This window comes from Tenrec ecaudatus, chromosome 7, assembly GCF_050624435.1.
Source record: "Tenrec ecaudatus isolate mTenEca1 chromosome 7, mTenEca1.hap1, whole genome shotgun sequence".
NCBI classification, from domain to species: Eukaryota; Metazoa; Chordata; class Mammalia; order Afrosoricida; family Tenrecidae; genus Tenrec; species Tenrec ecaudatus.
The window spans coordinates 26,241,978-26,264,554 of NC_134536.1; the positions used below are offsets into that span (position 1 = coordinate 26,241,978).

At 43.0% G+C, this 22,577-nt stretch overlaps 1 protein-coding gene across 2 annotated transcripts in view; it reads right to left on the bottom strand.

The window, feature by feature from the left end:
- Positions 1-22,577, bottom strand: part of ADGRG6 (adhesion G protein-coupled receptor G6) — a 143,821-nt gene that overhangs the window by 112,918 nt on the left and 8,326 nt on the right. For both annotated transcript variants that reach the window (XM_075554457.1, XM_075554458.1), the window contains exon 2: positions 18,028-18,128. In XM_075554457.1, coding sequence (XP_075410572.1) covers positions 18,028-18,128 — 101 coding nt within the window. The remainder of the gene's footprint in view (positions 1-18,027; positions 18,129-22,577) is intronic.

The following is a 22,577-nucleotide window of genomic DNA, read 5'->3' on the forward strand; positions in this document are numbered from 1 at the left end:
TTTACATAGTGTTTCCACATACGATCTATCTACGGCGGATGGCTCTTCTTCGTGAGGTGTGCTGGAAGTCCCGTGCATCATCCAGGATCTGAATATTAAGAGTAGATGACTGTGAGCCTTGTTATTTTGCTTCCATCAGTAGGCACATTGTCATTACACCCTTCATGAGCAAAGGTGACCTTTACTAGAGGTACCGCCACCACAGGTGCATGTTCAGAAATGAGACTGTCTTGACGGATGCTTTCAACCCACCACTAACTCTCAGAGGTCATTAATGAGGGCAAAATACTGACCCTCAGAAGCCACCCGCCAGGTGCAGTCTGCGACCCTATGTCAGAATGTTCATGTCTTTGACTGAAATGTATGTTCTGGCTCATGCTTTCTGTTTGGTCAGCAATCAAATGTACAAAAACATGTGTGGAGTTGATCAGCAATATTTTCAGGAGCTTGTGAATGAGTACAGGTATCCTTGTAATACACAAAAAAGCATCCCTAGCTAACACTGAAGAAATATAAAGGCAGACAAGTGCAAATACAAAAATGGCAAGTGCAGTGAATTTTCCTGGATCAATCTTTTTAGTGTTAGATTTTATTAATGGCAACCAGCCAATCATATCAATAAGCTTCCTGCAAGGTCCTACTTAAAAGCAATTAAGTCAATATATATGAACGAATATAACTAGAAGGTAAACTAATATTCTAATAGTTGTATTTTTTTCCATTGCTCTCGAGGAAAGGAACTCCCAGGCAAAGTTAGAATAATCTGGGATTTTTAATATGCGTATAAGTCAAAGAAAGGAAAGATCAGAATTTATTCTGTAGCTACAGAAAGTTTCTATTCATTAAGAATTGTCTTCTCCCACAGGGGAAATAGATAAAGGAAGAAGAAAATTCTTCAATATTAAAATACTTCAATATATCGAATTAATACATATATTTGTAGAGTTAAAACAAAACATTCCTGTTCAGAAAAGGTGTATTTGTGTGTGTGTGTGTGTGTGTGTGTGTGTGTGTGTGTAAATACAATAAGGAAGCAGATGGACACTTGGGGCCTCTACTTAAATCTTGTATCAGTACAAGAATGGTTTGTTCTAACAATGTGGCAATGTATGATATCAACTTCCCAACTTGATCACTAGACAAAATGGGTGCAGAAGCAAATTTGCTAAAAGAAATCTGGTGATGCCAGCTCTTAAAAGATATATCATCTGGGGTCTTAAAGGCTTGAAGTTAAACAAGCAGCCATCTAGCAGGGAAGCATCAAAGTCCATATGGAAGAAGTACACTAGCCTATGTGATCAAGAAGTGGTATCAGAAGTTCAAAAACAAGCAATCAAATTAGCATGAAGTAGCATAGACAAAGTGGGGTTATACATTCATCTTTGCTATAGGTTTTCCCTCCTCCCTTCTCTTCCCATGTCCTCAGGGAATCATTACTCTCCTTACTATTCTGAAGGGTTTATCTATCTTGGATTTCATGCATCAAACGATCTTAATTATACAAATGAACAAACACAGGGTTAACAAGACTAATGAGGTAAGACCATAATAGTGTGGGGAGGAAATATTAAAGAAGTAGAGAATAGTTATGTGTTTCATCAGTGCTATACTGCACCTTGGCTATATCTTCCCTTCCATATGGCCCACTGTGAGGGAACGTCCAATTATCTGTGTGTGGGGGAGGGCGTATAATGTGTAGTCACATTTGAACATGTTACTGCAAAGTAAAGCCACATATTAGTCAGAAAATGAATATTAGTCTTTCTCTCCATTCCACTTGAAACCAACACTTGAAGAGAAATAATTATACCGGTCTTCCTTAAAAATGGATTTAAGTGATAAGAATATTGAACAGTTTTCAACCAGGAAAATTAGCAACCAATTACATAAATCAGGTTATACAGCTAATTAAAATGAGGGGAAAGAACAATCTAAGATACTAGGAAGTCAGGGTTGCCTAAAGGAACAAATTGGAAAGAAAACATTTCAGGGAAAATATATGTTCTCAAAAACTGAACACATACGAACTAAAATTTAAATCCTTGGGCATCTTATTGTGTGACAATTTCATCCTAACTCATTCTCTTTATGAAAAAAAAAAAGGTTCTCTCAATTACTCACAACAATCAGTACAGCGAATGTATCCCATCTACTTAAAAACAATTTATTTTAAACCACAGAAGTTCAAAATATTCAGAAGTTCTCTAGGGCTTTAGAATACTTTAATGTTTCCACAAGCACACACATCCATAAATTGAAACTGTTAAGTGCATCTATAAAACATAATGATTTCACAAGGCTGAAGAAACATTATGAAAGGCAGTTTTTTTGTTGTTTACAGGGCATTCAGAAACGAAAGGAATGACACATGAGCATGGCATCCTAAGCCAAGAGAAGGGCTGAGGAGACATGGGAAGTCATTGTTTGTTTTGGAAAGAGAAGACCTAACTATAGGTGTATGTGCTCAGCTGGGGAAGCCTCAGCTCAGAGAAACACTAAGACATAGAAGATGGCAGGGCGCCTGTCAGAGAAGATCATCAGAGACCGGAAATGGAGACAGTATCTTAAGAAAGTAATTTTTTTACATTCAACAACAACAAATAAATAGGTTGAGCACATTAATAGTGATGAGGCTGGTTTAACGTTTTAAAAAATTGGTTGGTATGAGAAAATGAGTCCTTGGAGCATCTAATAAGGAAAAGCAAAAACCAGAACCAAAAGGCATTTTTAAACACCCTTGTTCTGGTAACTATATTCATTTAGCGTGAACACTCTTTTGGTACAAAAAATCTGAAAAAGTTTGATGTAATGCCTTTCCTCAAGCGGTCCTTCCTTGAAAACAGAAGTATAGTAGTGGGGGTTGGAAGCATTCAGGAGCTAGAGGAATGATGTCTGATCCATCGGTGCTCTACTACAGCTTGGCTGACTCATCCCCTCCTTGTAGCCCTTCTGTGGGGGCATATCCAATGGTCTACAAATGGACTTTGGGTCTCCACACCAACCCCCCTCATATGCTTCCATATAGTTGTTTGTTTGGGATCTTTTGATACCAGATACCTGATTCCATTGACACCTAATGATCACACAGGCTGGTGTGCTTCTTCCATGTGGAATGTGGGGGAGGGAGGGAAAAAAGAGGAGCTTATACCAAGAGCTCAAGTAGAAAATGTTTAGGAAATGATGATGGCAACATATGTACAAATATGCTTGACACAATCGATGTATAGAATGTTATAACAGCCCCCAATAAAATGACTTTTAATAAAAGGAAAAGAAAATAGAAGTATAGACCCTCAGAACCCATCTCAGCCTCCACTGACATCCCAATTCCCGACAGAGCATTTCTTGCCCTCTTCTGCACAGACGCTAAAAGTGAGCAATAAGAAACATTTCAGTGCCTCCATACCTTGGCCCTTACCACTGCCAATTTCTTGGTCTGAGTCACTCTTCTCAATGTTCTTACCTCTTTGATCCTCGCAGTAACCCTGGTGGCACAATGGTTAGCAGTCAGATGCTAACTGAAAGGCAGGCAGTTCAAACCCACAAGTTGCTCTACAGGAGAAAGACGTGGCAGGGGAAAGTCCTGTGAAGCATTGCCACTGCCCTACAGGACTGGAATCAACTTGATCGCAGTGGATCTTTTGGGGACTCAGGGTCACCCTGAGGACTAAGGTACACCTGACCCAACAAGCCATGCTATTTTCAATTTCCTCACATGCATGTGAAAGCTGGATAATAGATATGGAAGAGGACAGAATATTTGACGTGTTTGAATTATGGTATTGGTTTAAAAAAAAACAACCCTGAATATACCATGGACTACAAGAATAAATCTGTCTTGGAAGAAGTACAGCCAGAGCACACGGGAGCAGATGAAGGGGCAGGAGGAGACAGTGGAACACAGCCTGGCCCACGAGGCCGTGAGGATGATGTTCCTGAGTAGAGCAGCCAGCCCACAGAGAGAACAACATGGCTGGCCCTACTATGAGACATGATGCCCCTCAGTGACTAAGGGCGATACAGGGAACAGCACCGGAGACACAGTGTGGGAATTGCACCTGACCTGATCCCACCACACCGAGGCAAAGCACTGGGGTAGTGCAGTGGAACAGCAAGGGAATGGAGTGGCAAGGTCCCCAGGGAATGCTGAAAGTGGACTTTGGGGCCAGGGCGTGGTGCCCCAACAGACTGGACTGGAAAATGCTCCTAAGGGCCAGCAAACGATCCTTGAACGAACTACAAGCCTTTCTTTTGTGAAGTGTTTTGTTTTGTTCTTTGTCAGTGGTTTGTTTTTGTTGTTTTATTGTCTGGTTGTATACTGTTGCTTTGTTTTCCTCTGTCTTGTTGTCATGCATGTTAGTGTCTCCACAGGTCTGTCTGAATAGGAAAGGCTGGACGAACTATCTGGAGGAAAAACAATAGGACAGACAGTTCCGGGGGGACAGACAGATCCGGGTGGGGGAAGGGGAGGAGGGTAAGGAAGTGGTGTTAATAAACACAGGGACAAGGGAACAACATGGGACCCAAAATGGTAGTGAGGGGGGAGTGACAGGCCTGATGGGGAACGATCAAGGGTAAGGTTGCATAGAGAAGAGGTATAGCTGTAGCCCAGGTGGGGACGGAGCATGGTGGTGGGGCAGGAGGAAAGTCAAGGGAGAGGGAGGAAGGAGCTGGGAGTCAAGGGGCATTTATGGATGTCTAGACAAAGACGTGTACATGTAAACATATATATGAGGATGGGGAAATAGATCTAATTGTCTACATTTATAGGTTTAATATTAAGGTGGCGGAAGGACCTTGGGCCTCTACTCAATCACTCCCTCAATGCATGAATACTTTCGTTTATTAAATTGGTACTCTATGATGCTCACTCTCCCGACACAACTGCTGAAGCCAAAGTGGGTGAACAAGTAAATGTGGTGAAGAAAGCTGATGGTGCCCGGCTATCAAAAGAGATAGTGACTGGGGTCTTAATGGCTTGAAGATAAACCAGCGGCCATCTAGCTCAGAAGCAACAAAGCCCACATGGAAGAACACACCAGCCTGAGTGAGCAAGTTATCCCAAAGGGATCAGTTATCAGGCATCAAAGAACAAAAAATCATCATATCATTGGCTGCACACCTCCATGATAGGATCGCTGAAGACAAATGGGTGCATAAGCAAATGTGGCGAAGAAAGCTGATGGTGCCTGGCTATCAAAAGAGATAGTGTCTGGGGTCTTAAAGGCTTGAAGATTAACAAGCAGCCATCTAGCTCAGAAGCAAAAAAGCCCACACGGAAGAAGCACACCAGCCAGTGCGATCACAAGGTGCCAAAGGGACCAGGTATAAGGCATCATGCAAAAAAAAAAAAAAAGAATATGTGTGTGTATATATATATATATATATATATATATATATATATATATATATATATATATATATATATATATATACCACATCGAATGAAGGGGGAAGTGCAGAGGGGAGACCCAAGGCCCAAGTGTCGGCCACTGGAGATCCCCTCATACAGGGGTTTAAGAGAGGAGATGGGTCAGTCAGGGTGCAAGGTAGTACCGACGAAGAGCACAGCTTTCCCCCAGATCCTGGATGCTTCCTCCCCCCAACTACCATGATCCGAATTCTACCTTGCAGGGCTGGATAGGGCAGAGGTTGTACACTGGCACATATGAGGGCTAGAGGCACAGGGAATCCAGGGTGAATGATACCTTCAGGACCAAGGGTGTGAGGGAAGATGCTGGGAGAGTGTAGGGTGAGTGGGTTGGAAAGGGGGAACTGATTACAGGGATCCACATGTGACCTCCTCCCTGGGAGAGGGACGGCAGAGAAGGGGGGGAAGGGAGACTCCAGACAGAGCAAGATATGACAAAATAACGATGTATAAATTACAAAGGGCACATGAGGGAGGGGGGAGCGGGGAGGGAGGGGGAAAAAAAAGAGGACCTGATGCAAAGAGCTTAAGTGGAGAGCAAATGCTTTGAGAATGATTGGGGCAGGGAATGTATGGATGTGCTTTATACAATTGATGTATGTATATGTATGGATTGTGATAAGAGTTGTATGAGTCCCTAATAAAATGTAAAAAAAGAAAAGGGAGGGAAAAAAAGAAAGAAAGAAAAGAAAATGATTAGGGCAAAGACTGTACAGATGTGCTTTATACAATTGATGTATGTATATGTATGGACTGTGATAAGAGTTGTATGAGCCCCTAATAAAATGTTTAAAACAACAACAAAAAAAGTAAGGATAGAGAGACTTGGTCTCGCGCACTCTGACATTAACTGTTCAGTCGCTGGAAAAAGGACGCCATATTTGGTAAAGGAGAGCATCCATGGAAAGGGAGAAGACTCAATGAATGGGTACGGAAGATGCAAAAGTGGATTCAAATGTTAACAACTATGAGGACGGTGCAGGACAGACGCTATTTCATTCTGTTGTACCTAGGTCACGATGAGTCAGAACTGACTGAGCAGCGCGCGCGCACACACACACACACATACGCAGTGACTATGAGTCAGAACTGACTCGATGACAAGTTGGGTTTTGTGTTTGGGGCCTGGTGATCTGTTTCCAGCACGATTACAGACAAAACCCCCTATGACGTAGGTCTACTCTGTGCTACAGGACATCACTATGAATCAGAATCATTCATGCTTACCTCCTTAAGTTTGGGCTCTTCTATCTTTTAGTTTTCTGTTATCCCCAGGACTGATATTCACTGAGTAGAAATGGATGTCCTAGTGACATCAGTTTTATTGTTTGTTTTTTAAGTACTTGTCTCTTATTTTATTCAGGGGTGAGGGGTGGGGAGTCGGGGCAGAGAATTTCCATTTCAGATCATCAACTTTGTATTCAACAGTTGAAACTACTAATCAACTCCCAATACTTGGTCCATTCCCACTCCTTGATTTCTCTTCTCCCTCCTGTGGACTTCCACTTGAACCAAGTTAACATGCTTTGACCATTTAGTCTATTGTCTTTTCATCTCGCCTTTACCCTCCTCCTCACCTTTGGAAAATTCCAAAGTCCATTCCCTTTGGTACGGAAGTATCTAGCTTAGTTGTTTTATTTATTCCCCTATAACAGAGGTCCTATATAATTATCTTTCCTTTCGTGATTGACTAATTTCACCACCATCATGTTCTCCAGGTCGATCAATGCCACCAGGTGCTTTATGGTTCCATAATTGTTTTTTAGTGAAGTGCAATATTCAATTACGTGTATGTACCAGAATTTTTAGTGTATTTTTTTTTACTGATGGGCATTTAGGTTGTTTCCATCTTCTTGATATTATGAGCAGTGCTGCATTGAATATGGAAGTCTGGTCTTGTCATATATATATATGACCAGCAGAAGGTTCTTGTCCCAGTGGTTTAAGGCCCTGCCACATCGTATCTATAGCTACATCTACATCTATATCTATCTACATGACCAGCAGAAGGTTCTTGTCCCAGTGGTTTAAGGCCCTGCCATATCACTTCCCACGGTGGGTGTAGTACTTACAGTCCCGCCAGCAGGGTGTGAGGAATCCAATCTTTCTACAGCCTCTCCAGCACTTGCTATTTTCTTCTGGTTCTTTGCTGGGTTTTTTAACCTTGGCTGTCATTATCGGTGTATGGTGGTACCTCATAATTGCTTTGATTTTCCTCTCCCGGACAGCTAGTGATTGTGGACATTTCTTCATGTTTGTTGCCATTTATATATGTTCTTTGGTGAACTGTGTTTTCATGTCCTTTGCCCAATTCTTAATTGGGCTATTCATGTTTTTCTTATTGAGATGTTTTCAGTTTACGTAGATTCTAGAGATTAGTCCCTTGACCATTGTGTTGTTATCAAAGATTTTCTCCCACTCTGTGTGTCTCTTTAGTCTTCTGATGAAATCTTTGGATGTGACCAAGTATCTTATTTTTATTAGGTCTCTGTCATGTACTTTGTCATTTACTTCTTTAGATTTGATAGTGTGCCTATGCCACACAGGGTAAGTCCTGGTGATGCAGCGGGTTATAAGTTGGACTAAATGAAAGGTTAGCAGTTCAAAACCACCAATCACTCCTTGGGGAAAAGATGAGGCTTTCTACTCCTATAAAGAGTTACAGTCTTGGGAACCCACAGGGCATTTCGAACCTGTCCTACAGGGTTTGCTATGTGTCAGCAGTGACTCCATGGCAGTGAGCTTAGAACTTAGAGCCAGGCCCCCCAATAGGGTCCTTAAATTAGTCCTTAAAGTGACTTCCTCACTGATCATCTTTATAACTGTGATTTGCATATCGGTTTTTAATCTATCTTGAGTGCGTTTCTGGTAAATGGGGTGAAGTGGTATGGGTCCTATTTCATTCTTCAACAGATTGAAACCAAATTTTGCCAGCACTATTTGTTGAAGAGGCTATGTCTATCCTATCCAGAGTTCCCTGACCCTTTGCAACATCACCGTTTACAACCAGTCATCTAATCTGATGACAGAGACATCGATTTAGAAAACCAGATTCATTTAAAAAATAATTTATCACCCCTGCTACTAGATTTTGCAATTTTAATATTGCCTCCCACATGAAAACTTTTTAAAAATATCTCTTCTGTTTCCCTTACTATGGAATTTGCTATTCTAGTACATCATACATCACAGTGCAACCTACTCATTTGTCACATGGTATCACAGCGTCCTCATCAAGACTGAAACTCCTAGATATTCAGGATCATGATTTAGCTATGCAAACTTAGGGATGTAAAGAGTCTGAAGTATATGAGTCTATATGTGTGCATCAATACACATGCACATACATATGTGTGCATATGTCTACATACATAAATGCATATATAGTTAATGCTTATATATTATTATGACATCGCCTTTTGCTTTTAAAGGGGTCTAAGAGTAGTAATACTATTTATTTATCCTCTGCAATGCCTTAAGTACTATAATGCCATCACAAATGCTGAGCATACTTTAGTAATATTGAGAGTGAGGGAGCCTCTGATTAAGAATGCCTAAACTCTTAGACCTGCTATGAGTATTACAAAATGTCACTATGTCACTCCAGAAAATAACTCAGTTCATTCACTCCACATTTGCTGAAACTCCTAATCTGAGGCAATGCACATCAGTAGTGCCATGCTTACGAAAGAATACCGATTTACAGATAAGGGACAGTTTGAAATCCACAGAGACTATTCTTCTGAAACAGTCATTAGAGAGAGACCTGTCCAGTGTGTGTGCACATGTACTAAATATGAAAGCAAGTCAGATGATGAAATATGGTGAGAGTCCTAATCAAACACCAACTAAAGCATCAGGACTCCGTGAACTGCAAGGAGGCCAGCTTATCAAAGGCTCTGGGAGAAGAATCGCAGCCCTTACTTCTTACAGAAACAGAGGGTCTTCGTCACGATTATAACAACAACAACAACAACAAGGTATGGTCATGAGTTACCTCCAAGCCGTAGATTTTTCAGGTTACCATTCCAAAGAGAGATGAGTTTAGCAGGACAGGAAAAACACACACAGCTAATATTGACTTTAGCGAACCGGTTACTAGACAATTGAGGTACGGTCCAACCAAAGGGCGATAATCTTGGCAGTGCTATTTAAAAGAGAAGAAGCTAATATTGACCATTGATGAGCCAGTCAGGAGGCAACTGGTATGCAGTCAACGAGGACACAGGGCTTTATACCCATATACTTGAAGGCAGTAGTGAGATTCCAACAATTAACAACCAGTTTCGCTGCCCTAATGAACATATTTTAAATTCAAAAAGGATAGTACATTATGATTTCATTCAGTTAATACTTAAATAAGAATAAAGATGCACAGATTGTTATAAGTTTGAAATAATAATGAAAAATATGAAATACCTGACCAAAAAACAATAAAACTGTTCTTTTTGGGGGAGTGGGGGATTAATGATGGTATTTATTCACAGATTTAAAAAATAACAGCTGTTTGATCACTTCCATAAATGCAGAAAAAGAATTTGATAGACTAGAATATCCATTTATGATACAAACTTAGTAAACTAAGGATTCCAAACCCCAAGCCCACTACCATCTTGAAGATTCCAACTCAACTCAAGCTCACTTCCTTGAGTTCATTCCAACTCATAGGGGCCCTATAGGATATAACAGACCTGTCCCCGCAGTCCTGAGACTGCAAATCTTGTAATACGTAATTCACAACCCCACACTACTATGACCATATACACAGCGACCCTAAATTGGTTTTCCAAGGCTGTACTTTAAAAAGAAATCATTTTATTGGGGGCTCAAGGTATTTCCATATTACGTCTTGATTGGTGTTCTTCCTTCTAATATTCATTTTTTATCTGAACATCATTGGCTATGTGATTTGTCCTTAACCATCTTTTTCACCTAGGAATAGGATCCCATTCCTTTACAGGTAGACCCATGAGAACAGTGTCCCTGGGTTTTACACATTAGAAACAGGCGTCTCATCTTCTGCAAACACATTATGTTCAGCTTTGAAAAACCCCTTCCTTTTCTGCTGAAAGCACAGCAACTGTTCGGACATATTTGTAGCTCTTGAACACTTTCTGGAATGGCATAATTCACTCATGCGATCTCTGGGGAACTTGAGGGGGGAACACAAGGCTGAAACAGATGGCAGTGTGTCACCACCATCTGGCTGTTTGGCACTTTTTTCTTTATCTTCTATGTTGGTTTACTGAAGTATCAGATACAATGGAATAAAAACGTCGTATTTCATCAAAAGTATAATAAGCTTCTTGAAGTGAATAATATTAAAAGCTTTGTTTCATCTAGCTTTTTATACCTATGGACAGAGTGACCATTACTATGGGTGGTCAGAATATGCTGTTGCACAGATGAACATTGTAAGAGTAAGGAGTATAAATTTGTGATTTACACATTGGGTGGCTGCCCAGATACTCACCTTAGAGAGAACCCAGATTCCAAGTGCCATTTTTAAAACCCATTCACCGAACTCAACAAAAAATTCGGTTCTGCCACACTAGTGCGGACCAGCTGAATTCCCATCACTTTTTAAAGGTCCTCCCCAGAAAACAAACTCTGAAGCCATCCATTAGAACAAGGCTGAGGAACATCTAACTCATGGATCATATAAGGTCTGGAAAATGATCAATAGCAGCTAACGTCACATGCCTCACCAAAGAGAAGCAGCTCCGGTCACCACATTTACCCAAAAACCAAACTCACATGAGAGAGCAGAACGACTCTTGCAAGTTCGGACCCTGTATCCACTGGAGCAGGAAGCCTCGTCTTTCTCCCGAGCAGTGGTTGGTGGTTTCAAGCTGTTGACCTGAGGTTAGCAGCCCAATGTGTAACCACTATGGCACCAGGGCTCCAGCCAACACGTTAGAGGTGAGTTTATTAGAGATTTGACCAATATGGTCCCAGCATTATATTATATTCAAATGGCCCTTGGCAGACAAAAAGGGCCTTGCTTTAGGGCACAGGTTCCCATCTTATTTAGTCTATTGTCCTCATTTCAGAAGAAATTTACTCAGTACTGTTCCCCTCCCCCTAGTAATTAAAAATATGTGTCCTATAATCCACAATCCAGGATAAAATGGTATCTACTTTTCCACCCCTGCCCTCCTGTCCCTGCTGGATCATACCAGGGCCCTGCAGGGAGTGGTATGACCCACTTGGGGGCCCACTAATTTAGAGTGTGGTGCTCTGATGACCTGATGGTGTCACAAAGTAGGTACTGGCCTTAGTATGTTGGAAAGCGCATACACTGCCTTCAAATTCTGTTCAATAAAGCCAGTAACCAGCAAAGCCATCCCTTTCATCAGCAGGGGCTGTTCGATAACTACTTCAAGCCCAAAGCAAAGAGAAGGAACAAAGGGAGCCGTGACTACGTTTAAAGCAATGAGTAATATTCCCACTCGGATTACGTCTGTTTTTTCCAACTTGTTTTTTTTTAATTTAAATTATACTCTGGAATCTAAAATTTCAACCAGGTAAAGAATCGTCTAACAAGTTCCTTCAGTTTGAGATTTTGCAAACAATATGAACCTTAGCTCATTCTTGTGTCCCCTTCCCAGGTCAATAATAGTGATTAGTATAATTCTATAGCTAAAGGGAAATAAATATCCTGATTTTTTTTTAAGTGGGCTGGGTCAAAAGCTGTTACAGAATCTGCCATCTAGACTCTAGTGTGAACATTTTCTCTTTTCTTCATCTGCACCAGTTGAATTAGAGGGAAACTTTAAAAGAAAATCTAGAATATTTAAAATTCTATAATTAAAAAACAATTGTTTATATATAATTTTAAACCACAAACTTAAGAAGAAGCTGATTTGGGGGACTCATTGCTGTAAGTGGGAGGCCAGATGCTGCAGTGGTGATGCACTGGGTTGCAATCCACCGGGTCGGTAGTTTAAAACCACGAGCTGCTCCTCGGGAGAAAGGCAGGACTTTCTACTCCCATAAAGAGTTACAGTCTGGAAATTCACAGAGGCACATCTCCTCCGTCCTTCGGGGTCCCTCACTATGAGTCAGCATTCACTCGATGGCAGTGAGTTTAGTGCAGTAAACAATGTCAGGGGCGGGGGGGGGGGGGTATCTGACCTTCTTGCTTCCCTCTTTCCGTGAGGCAAAGGTCGGCCAAACCTTCACCCTCCATCCTTCTTTACTTTGTTCTGACACCATCCATTTCTCCCATCACACTCTACTTATATGCTGGGTTCCATCTTTTGCTGCAATGGCCACACAGAATTCAGACAACTCTCAGAATTCAGGGGTTTCTTGGGAGAGTTAACAGGTCAGGATCAATAAACACTAAGGATGCACAGTCATTCACCAGGATACATCTCCCGTCGGCCAGCACCCATCATAATTCCTCTCAGCACCTTGGCCTGTGCCTCCATGGCCTCGGAAGCCTCCCTGTCCCTCTGCCCCACAACCCCAGTCTGCGCTGCTCTGCTTGCTCTGTCCCATGGTTGGTGTCACAGTCTCTGGCGCTTCCAGTCTCAGCTCTGCCGCTGCAAACAGAGATCTGGCGAGGGCTCTTCCCACAGCCCTGGGCTCGCTCTTTATCGCTTTGAAGTGTGGCTTTTGTGTTTCAGTAGACCATACCCCGCAAGGGAACAAAGGGTGTCACTTGGTTTCTTTGCTCTGCTAAATTAGTCCTAATCGCATTTCATCCCGGGCCCTTTTAAATTCTCAAAGTCATGAGTCTGTTCTGATCCATAACTAGAGCTGCCCATGGACTTGCTTCTTCTCCCGCCCACCAAATGTTTAACCATCTCCGTTCAGTGGAGCAAAAAGGACGTTTCTTTGTACGATTAGTATTTCATGCACATCGTGGGAGTAATCGATTTCCTCATCTGCTACCTGTACTTCCCTCTCCTGTAAAATATATTTACTCATTCAGTCTGGACTGAGTGCGTTGGTTTGTTTCCCGCTTTGGTTCGTCTCCACTTTGTTCTCCCCACCGTCTTGAAATACTGCACACCTTGAGAGCAGCATTTCAGCAATAATGGTGCTGAGAGCACAAACTCCACTTGAAGATAAAAAGGAAACTCCGTAAGGAAATAGTCATTTGAAAGTGGAGGGAAACGGGTTTATCTGCCAGCATCTCTCAAAGCTGACATCTATTCACTGAAGTCCAGAGTTTTCCACACCTAGCATGTCCAGGAAAATAGCAGCCCCCTCTCTACTTTGCTATAAAAAGGAGTTGTTAAAGTCAAAAGGTAATGTACACAGAAAAAGCCGTTTGAGCCAAAACATTAAAAGTACATACCGTATATACTTGAGTATAAACCCCCTTTTCAGCACATTTTTATGCAGTTTTGTGGTAAAATTAGGTACCTCAGTTGATATTTGGGTTGGCTTATATGTGAGTATGTACGGTACACACTCACAAATGTACTCATACAGTACACATTTATAACACACATGTTTCCACGACTAAATTATAGACTGAAGAAACCTTTGAGATTTCTAATATAAACTCTTCCTCAGTATTCCATTCGAGTTTCCAAACAAAAGTAAACAAATCAAATAAAGCCGACTTCTACTGACTCATTCTAATTTGGAGTGATCCCATGGGGCAGAGTAGAACAGCGGTTCTCAACCCGTGGGTCGTAACCCCTTTGGGGTTACAGGGGTCACCCAATTCATAACAGCAGCAAAATGATAGTGATGAAGAAGCAACGAAAATAATTTGATGATTGGGGGTCACCACCACATGAGGCACGGTATGAAGGTCGTGGCCTGAGGAAGGCTGAGAACCACTGAGCAGAACCAGTCTTTTGGGGGCTCAAGATGGTCGCATTTACTCGTGGAGGCAGCCTGACAGGTCAGAAGTCCAGTGATGAGGAATTTTAAGACGGATGGTTTCAATCAATGCTCATCAGCCACTGCCCTGTGCGTCTCTGCCAGCTGCCTTCCAGCCAGCTCCGAGTCCGTGTGGGCTCAGAGTCCAGGTGCGCTCCGCGGGAGGATTTCTCCCAAGCAGGTCGCCAGCTTCGTTGTCTGCCGCGTGTCCAGGTGGGGTTGAAGCTCCCCCATTCAGTTCCTTGTGGCGCCCCCCTGGGACTCCAGCCGGTGCCTGGTGGAGTCGTTTTCTATTTCATCATTCACTCCCTGGCCCTTGTTTGCTGAGTCTGTTGGCCCTTTCTAGGTATCTTCAAATATCGACAGATCACAATCCGATTCCTATGGAGATGCCAATCCTCCAAAGTCCATGAGGCGACTGCCAAATAGTTTTTAAAGTTGGCAGGATTGTCACTTTGGAACTGTCCCCAGGGCGTTGACAGAGAAAAGCAACAAGACTAAGGCTGATGAAAACGAAGGCAGTCCACAGCTGCCCCCCCCACCCCCTGCGCCCCCCGGGCTTCGGAGCGGAGAGGGGACTGCACGCAGAGAGGGGTGCAAGCAGCGCCGCCACCCAGCACCATCATCCAATTCTCCTGAAAAGGTGTCGAGCAGGCTGGCGGCCAGCGTGAGCTGAGCAGTGACTGGACTGACGTGTTTCACAGTGGCCCCGCCATGACGACTCATTCGAGATCGCCCCTGTGGCCACCGGGGATGCCACTGTCGGCCCACACGGATATCTCTGGCGTCAGGACCTGCGTCACGGGAATTTCTGTGGCCGTGCACTGCCCTCAGCTCCTTCGAAGGTGGGTGCAAGGAGCCCTGGTGGCACAGCGGCTTAGGTGCTGGGCTACCGACGACGACGACCAGAGATGGAAACCACCGGCCCTGGTCAGGGGGAAGTTGAAGTTGAAGGTTTCCTCAGCCTGGGAAACCCCACGGGGGCAGTTCTACGCCAGCCCGCACGTTTGCTATGATGACAGAGACGTTGGCCTTTTTGTTGTTGTTGTTGTTGGAAAGGTTTATTAAGACAAGTTTCTAGGAAGACGCCTCAGGGAAACACTTCCTAGCGGTGTAATTTCAGCCTGTCCAATCTGCAGCCCGGATGAGAAGTCGGCCTTTCACCGCAAACATGAGATATGTCAGATTTGGAACACTGCCCTAACTTGAAACTATATTTATATAACTCATGATTCTCTGAAAATTTGTTTTTGTTTTTTTTTAATTTTAACAATTTATTAGGGGATCATACAATTCTTATCACAGCTCATACATATACATACATCAATTGTATAAAGCACATCTGTACAGTCCCTGCCCTAATCATTTTTTTCTCCGAAAATTTGTTTTTTTTAATTTGAAAAGTTTTTTGTTTTTTTTATTTGAAAGGTTTTTTGTTATTTTTTTTTTACATCACTGGAAAGTTTTTTGTTTTTTTTTACATCACTCCAGCTACTTCCACAGCTCAGGCTTTGTAAGTCTTGCTGGGTGTACACAGCCTCATCTTTCTCCCATCAAGCAACTGGTGAGTTTGAACTGCTTACCTTGCTGCTAGCAGTCCAGTGCTTACCCAAGACTGCCGCCAGGGCTCCTTCCTTTTCATAAATTCTTTTGTAAATTTAATAATCATAAAGAAACACTACAAGAGCTAATAAAAAACTGGCCTATTTATACAAGGCATCTTTTTCTTTTTCTGTGTGTCTGAAAGACTTGATCAAATATGGAAAAAATACAGACAAAAAGGATATGCCTGTTTAACACTGAAAGTCTTTAGTGCATGGCTGACACTGGAGAATATTTGCTCACTACATGGTTCACAACTGCTATTAAACCTAAAGGTTGGCGGTTCAAACCAGGGATGGGCTCCGTGGAAGAAGAGGGCTGGTCAGCAGCTTCTTGAACAAGCTCTACCCAGGCGTCCTCAAACTACGGCCCGCAGGCCACATGCAGCCCACCAAGGACATTTATTCGGCCCGCCGGGTGATTTTGCCCCATTTGTTTTTTTGTTTTTTTTTTACTTCAAAATAAGAAATGTGCAGTGTGCATACGAATTTGTTCATAGTTTTTTTTTAAAACTATAGTCTGGCCCTCCGACGGATCTGGGGGACAGTGAACTGGCCCCCTGTTTACAAAGTTTGAGGACCCCTGCTCTATACCGTAACACATGAGGTGGTCACCATAAGGTAGTGTCCCACTCAAAGGGTTTAACAACAGGATCGTGAGAAAAAAGTGCATACAACAACCATAAAAAAGCACACACCCATTTTGTCTAGTTAGCTGCCTTCCAGAGCGCGCTACACTGTGCTCCGGGTACACCGGCCAGGCCATTCTGTACTTTTAAACTATTTCCCTTTTGAGCTGCTGATGCATCACAGATAGCAGCAGAAGTCTGGGCTGAGAAACAATCTTCTGATATCTCTGATTTCCAGAGCAGAAGGGAGTCTCCTCTCTCAGTGCTCATGACTAAGGCTGTCTGTGTGGAAACAGGCCTCTGGTTGCCTAGGAATCCTCTGGATCTTGGCAGTGTGTTTCCCACTCTCCCGCTGTCTGCCTGAGATGTCGCTCTGTGTCTCCAGCATCAGCGGCACACCAAGAGAAGCCAGTGCTTCCAACACCTTGTAGAGATTCTTATCGGGTGGGAAGAGATTCCGTCTAGCGGTTAAGTGCTCATTCCCTTTTATCACTTCACTGGCCATTTTTCCTAAACCTCAAATCGCTTTGAAGTAATGCAATCTGATTGTAACAAGGCAAATGATTCAGAGGCGTGTCAACTTCCACAGTCATCCCCTTCTTCCAGCCCCATACCTGAGATAAAGCGTGCTAAGAGCCTAGTACGTATCGTTCCATGTCTTAATAGGTTTATCTGGACTGACGTAGCACCCACATAAAAAACACGGCCCCGTTGCGTGCAGTGGAAGCTAGTATAAAACTAGGATAATCATCTATTATTTTATCATTGGCTTTGGGGGTGGGGGGGCTATGTTTCACCTTGCTTGTTTTGAGTTTCCCAAATGGCTCGGGTTGTAGTTTCTCTATTTCTCTCTTTCAGTGTGTATCTTTGTGTAAATATACACAGCAGAACAGATAACATTCCCACAAATTCCACAGGTATAATTCAGTGCTATCAATTACATTCTTCAAGATATGCAACCATTCTTGCTATCTTTTTTCCAAATTAATTAATTTTTTCATTTAACGTTATTATGATGGGCATCTTTCCAGTCCAATAGATATATTCTGACAACAGTTTTCAATGCCTACACATTATTTCATGGTAAGATTGCAGAATAATTTGTACAATCATTTCTCTTTTGACAGACAGAGTAGAACTGCTCCTGTGGGGTTCTGAGACAGTAACTCTTTATGAGAATAGACAGACAGCCTTCCCTTTCTCCCAAGGAGTGGCTGGTGCTTTCAAACTGCTGACCTTGCACTTAGCAGCCCAACATGTAACCACTAGGCCTTCAGGACCCCAGGTAAAGAAAATATGGTCATTAGAAAATAAACCAATTGCCGAAGTAATTGTATTGATAAAGAACGCAGAGTACAGAAAGAGGGTATGGATTGGGGCGGTGGATGGGGTGGGGGTGGCCTATAAGGATAGAAGTGGAATGAAATCACAATAAATAAAGTCCAGGTGCCTTAAATAAGCCGCATACTTTCTCAATGCCATCATCATGACTCAGGGTTGGAGTGAGAGTCTTGCTTACCTGAGTGAGGAACACATATGCTATACAGAGCACCCCAGAAGAGAAGAGTGGCTGGCTTCCATTTCCAGTTACAGCTCCACATTCCACCTGCGCGAAACATCCTGTAATGAAAGAAAGCACACTCAGGACACCCAGCTCTCAGAAAAGCACCGGGACATTAACGGTGAAGGTGGAGGCTGCCAGCAGGGCCAGGGAAATGGACATCTTTTTCAGTGTTGCTGCCAAATAAAAACCTCAACACCAAACCCACCGCCATGTTGTTGATTCCAACCCACCGTGATGCTCTGCTGTGTTCCCCAGGCTGTAAAGCCTTCCTGGAACAGAGCAGCTGGCGGGTTTGAATTAGCAACATCACACGTAGCAGCCCAATGCGTACCCCAGGGCACCACCAGGGATCCTTTCCAAACAAAAGAGAAACTTTAACAACACAGTGAACTAATCCCTTCAAGTTCATCAACCTGTCATCCTAAAGTGGCTCCCCTGTGGAAAAAACCGGGGGATGTAGAGTAACACTGAGCTCCACTGAATTTTCTTGGCTGTCATCTTTATGGAAGCGGCTCACTAGGCTTCTCAGCTGAGGTACTTCTGGGTCCGTTCGAAACAGCAACCTTTGGGGATAGTCACTGTTGCGGTAAGCTGCCATCAAGCCGATGCTGACTCGTACCACCTCATGTTGTCTAGTGCAAACCATTCTGCAATATCCAGGGATGGTAAGCAAAATGTAAAAGAAAATCGTGTACCTGAAAACTGGAGAAAGTGGGAACCTGGGGAAACTAAGCCCTGGGGAGCCTGGTGGCATAGCGATTACACGGTGAACTGCTAACCTTAAGACCAGCAGTTCAATACCACCAGCTGTGCTTCGGAGACAGACGAGGCTTTCTACTCCTATAAAGCGCAACAGTGGCAGTTCTGCCGGTTACATCACTCTGGGCTGCATGCCACTCCGTGGCAGTGAGCTTGCTGTGCTGTGCGGTGGTGTAAAACAAAAACCTGTCAGAGAAGGAAAACTGAAGACTGAAAGTAGATGCGATTCTTAATAGGGAGCGTCGTAGTCCTTCCGCACTCGGTCAAAAGTGGAACACGTGGTAGACCTGGAAAAACCAGGCAGGCTCTTCAAGTTCTGGCTCACAGACCGTTCTCTATATTTTGTGTGTTTATTCGTCTCATTTCCCTTTCCAGAGTGTGTGGAGTAGGTGATGTCTGCAGGAGGATGGGAAATACTCCAATAATTTGAAAAGAAGTCACTTATTTAAATAAAAATAGAACAGTTTCCATTTCAGCATCAGGAAACTCAATCCCCTCTAGGTAGTGAGAAGTTTGTATTGATTTCCCCTACAGTCTCCTGGCAATTTTGACATCAAAGAAAATGTTTTGAAAATGATAATGGCAATATATGTACACATGTGTTGGATACAATTGCTATCAGTTTTAAGTTTATTAATTTAAAAATATGTTTTCCTTTGATAATATTTGCTACTTAACAAATGGAAACATTCCAAATAAAATTCAGTCCCCCAAGCCCCTTTCTTGCTCTTAAATTGAAGCATGGAAGCATTTGGTTTTTTTTAATATTAATTTCACTACAGAGCACTGGCCATCAATGTTTTCAACTGGCTAGTAGATGGCAAGTGTTATACAAACTAGTACAAGACACTCAATGGAAGGGGAAATGCTTTGAAACATCTCATAATCCTTCTGCAATGGTTTTGTGCTTATAGTGAAGATTCTATTTCAGAGTGATTTAGATAGGAACATCCATATCGTCTCGGCCCCACACGACAATATGCCCTCCTTCATTGACTTTGTCCCATGAAAGAAGACAGGCAAGTGACGGGGACACCACAAATAAAAGTCAGTGGGCAAAAGAGTCACTGGGCTTGGATAGCTCAGGAGTTATGCAGGCAGGCAAATAATGCGTTACAATGAGAAATCTCCTGAATATCTTCAGATCCCCAGTAAGCAAGTATTACTCTAATGATAAGAACCAGCAAACCAATCCCAACCCACTACTACCGTGTACAGTCTGACTCCATAAACCCTGCATGGGGTGTCTCGGGCTGTCAGTCTTTACAGGGACAGGCAGGCTAATCTTTCTCCCCTGAAGTAGCTGGTGGGTTTGAGCCACCGACCTTTTCTTTAGCAGTCCAATGCCTTCCTGATAGTGCCACCAGGGCCCATTAGTGGATAACTGAGAGTCCCTTGTTTCTATGTTTAAAGACCGCTAGCAAGATGCTTTAGGGCCGCAGCAATGCCTTCTTTGTCTATAAAGGGCTTATTGGGGCAAAGCAAGGGAATGTGTAATACCAAAAAGCAAACCAGAAAATGAGAAAGAAAAGACTAGATCAAACTAAATGTACAGCAAGTAATCCGTGAGCTTGATTCCAGCTTGCATTACAAATCCATCTCCCTTCGAGAAAGCATGTTTAAGCAAAGGAAGCAAGCTTTCAAAGGAGACAGACTTGGTTTATTCTTTATGAGTTAAGCAACCTTTGTAAAATTTACTCTACTACCTTGTGAGTCTTAGTCCTCATCAGTTAAACCCCCCCACCCCACCCCCACAGAGCTGCTGAGATAAACAAGATAGTTCCCTTTAAAAATAGGATGCAACACTCAACAAGTGCTCAATTTTCCAACTGCTATTGACTCATTCTGACTCATAGCAACCCTATAGGATGGGATAGACCTGCCCCAGGGAGTTTTCAAGGCTGTCCGGCTTTAAGGAAGCAAACACCCACATCATGCTCCTGCAGAGCAGCCGCTGGATTTGAGCCTCTAATCTTTCGTCAGCAGCTGAGCTCTTATTTTTCCTATCATCCCAGACATTCTAATATCAGCTTGAAATATCACATTCTACTATCAGTGAAATCACACAAAATCCCTTAAAGACGAGCGGACAATCGGACGCACCAACACCAAACATTTGACCCTGTGGTCACTCTCGATCATCTGGAAGCAAAAATAAAATGGATTATTTCCAGGTGCCGTAAACACAGACATTTTGAGTCAAGTCTGAAACTCACATCAGGCTTTCGTATTTGCCAGCCGAATGTAACCCCTAACGGCAACACTAAACGGGGACAAGACTAATCTCTGAGCAGCGTGTTTGGTTGTTGTTACTGTTTTTTAATAACGGAAAGTATGCTTTCAAAAGCACACATTCAAAAGATTTCAAATTAAAGGTGGTTTTACTGTTTATAAGGTGAAATGTAATCAATAATAACATGCCACGTCATCGTATTGTGAACTCTGGAATCGGACCTACTTATCTCCTGGTTCTTGAACTACGTGACTTAGAATGTTATCCGCCACACAAATCATAGAAATGATAGTACTTAGTGGGATATGATATTTTTAAGGGTTCTTGTTCGTTGCTTTTGAGTCAATTCTGATCCGGGACAACCCTGTAAAATAGAACAGAACTGCTCCTTTGGCTGTCCTGAGGCCGTAATCTTGATAGTAACAGACCACCAGGTGTTTTCTCGGAAAGAGCAGCTGGAGGTTCAAACAGTCCACCTTTTGGTTAGCAGAAGAGCACTTAAACAGCATGCCACCATGGAGCCCTGACAAGGGAGCTGACTGGTAGCCCCCCTCAAGAACATTAACGTCAGTCCGCCGGCAGACTCAGCCGTTTGGAAGCATGAGCTCATTCCCATGGATGCTGGATCAAAGAGGTCTTGCCCATTCATGCTGCAACGAGTGCGTTTCTCAAACAAAAGGACAATTGCATATTCCATGATGTTTAGAGCTGGACGAGACAAAGATGAAGTCTAACCTCGTGTCACAGAGGAGGAAAATAAGGCTCTGATACATGAAAGGAGGAATCAATCAAACCTGGCTGCCAGCTTCCCAGAGGCTAACAGAAACATGAGTATACAAGAGCATGCCTGGTTTCAGTGTTTGTAGTTCATGAAAATCCTGTGTGAATAAGGGATCCCCTCCTAAGTGCATGCACGCCCTAAACAATACTGGGGAGGGGGCTGCTCTTGGCATTAGCTTAGCTCCCTGGATGCTTCCCAGTTGATTTGGTCATGCAATTTCTCCTTTGCTGCAAATGCTTCTGACTTTGAGGGAGGCCACATTCAGGCCTGAAGTTATTTTACATACACTGCTTACCAATCCTATCAAGCCGTCGCCGCAAATGATGACTTGATGTGCACATCAAAAGGGATTGATGTGTTCCAGTCCCCGAGCCTCCATCCCTTTGCACAGAAAGGGACCCCAGCACGGGGAAGGCATTTGTAAGCAAACATACATCATATGACATGCCAACTTTCATCCACTTTACGGTTTACTGAAGAACAGAAACAAATAAATTTAGAACAGAGGAAGGACAGCGTCGATGTTCCTTTTCTCAGAGGGACACTTAGCAAAGGCACATCTCGCAGGAATGGAAAACCCTGCACAGGGTCCCCGAGGTCGCACACAGGAACTATGAAACACAGTGTCCAAGTTTGGTTGGGGCCCCCACGTTCTGCTGAAGAGAGGAAAGCTATTTTTATTTGAGAGGGAGTTGTTTGACTTCTAGAATGTGAAATGGAGAGGTTATGAGT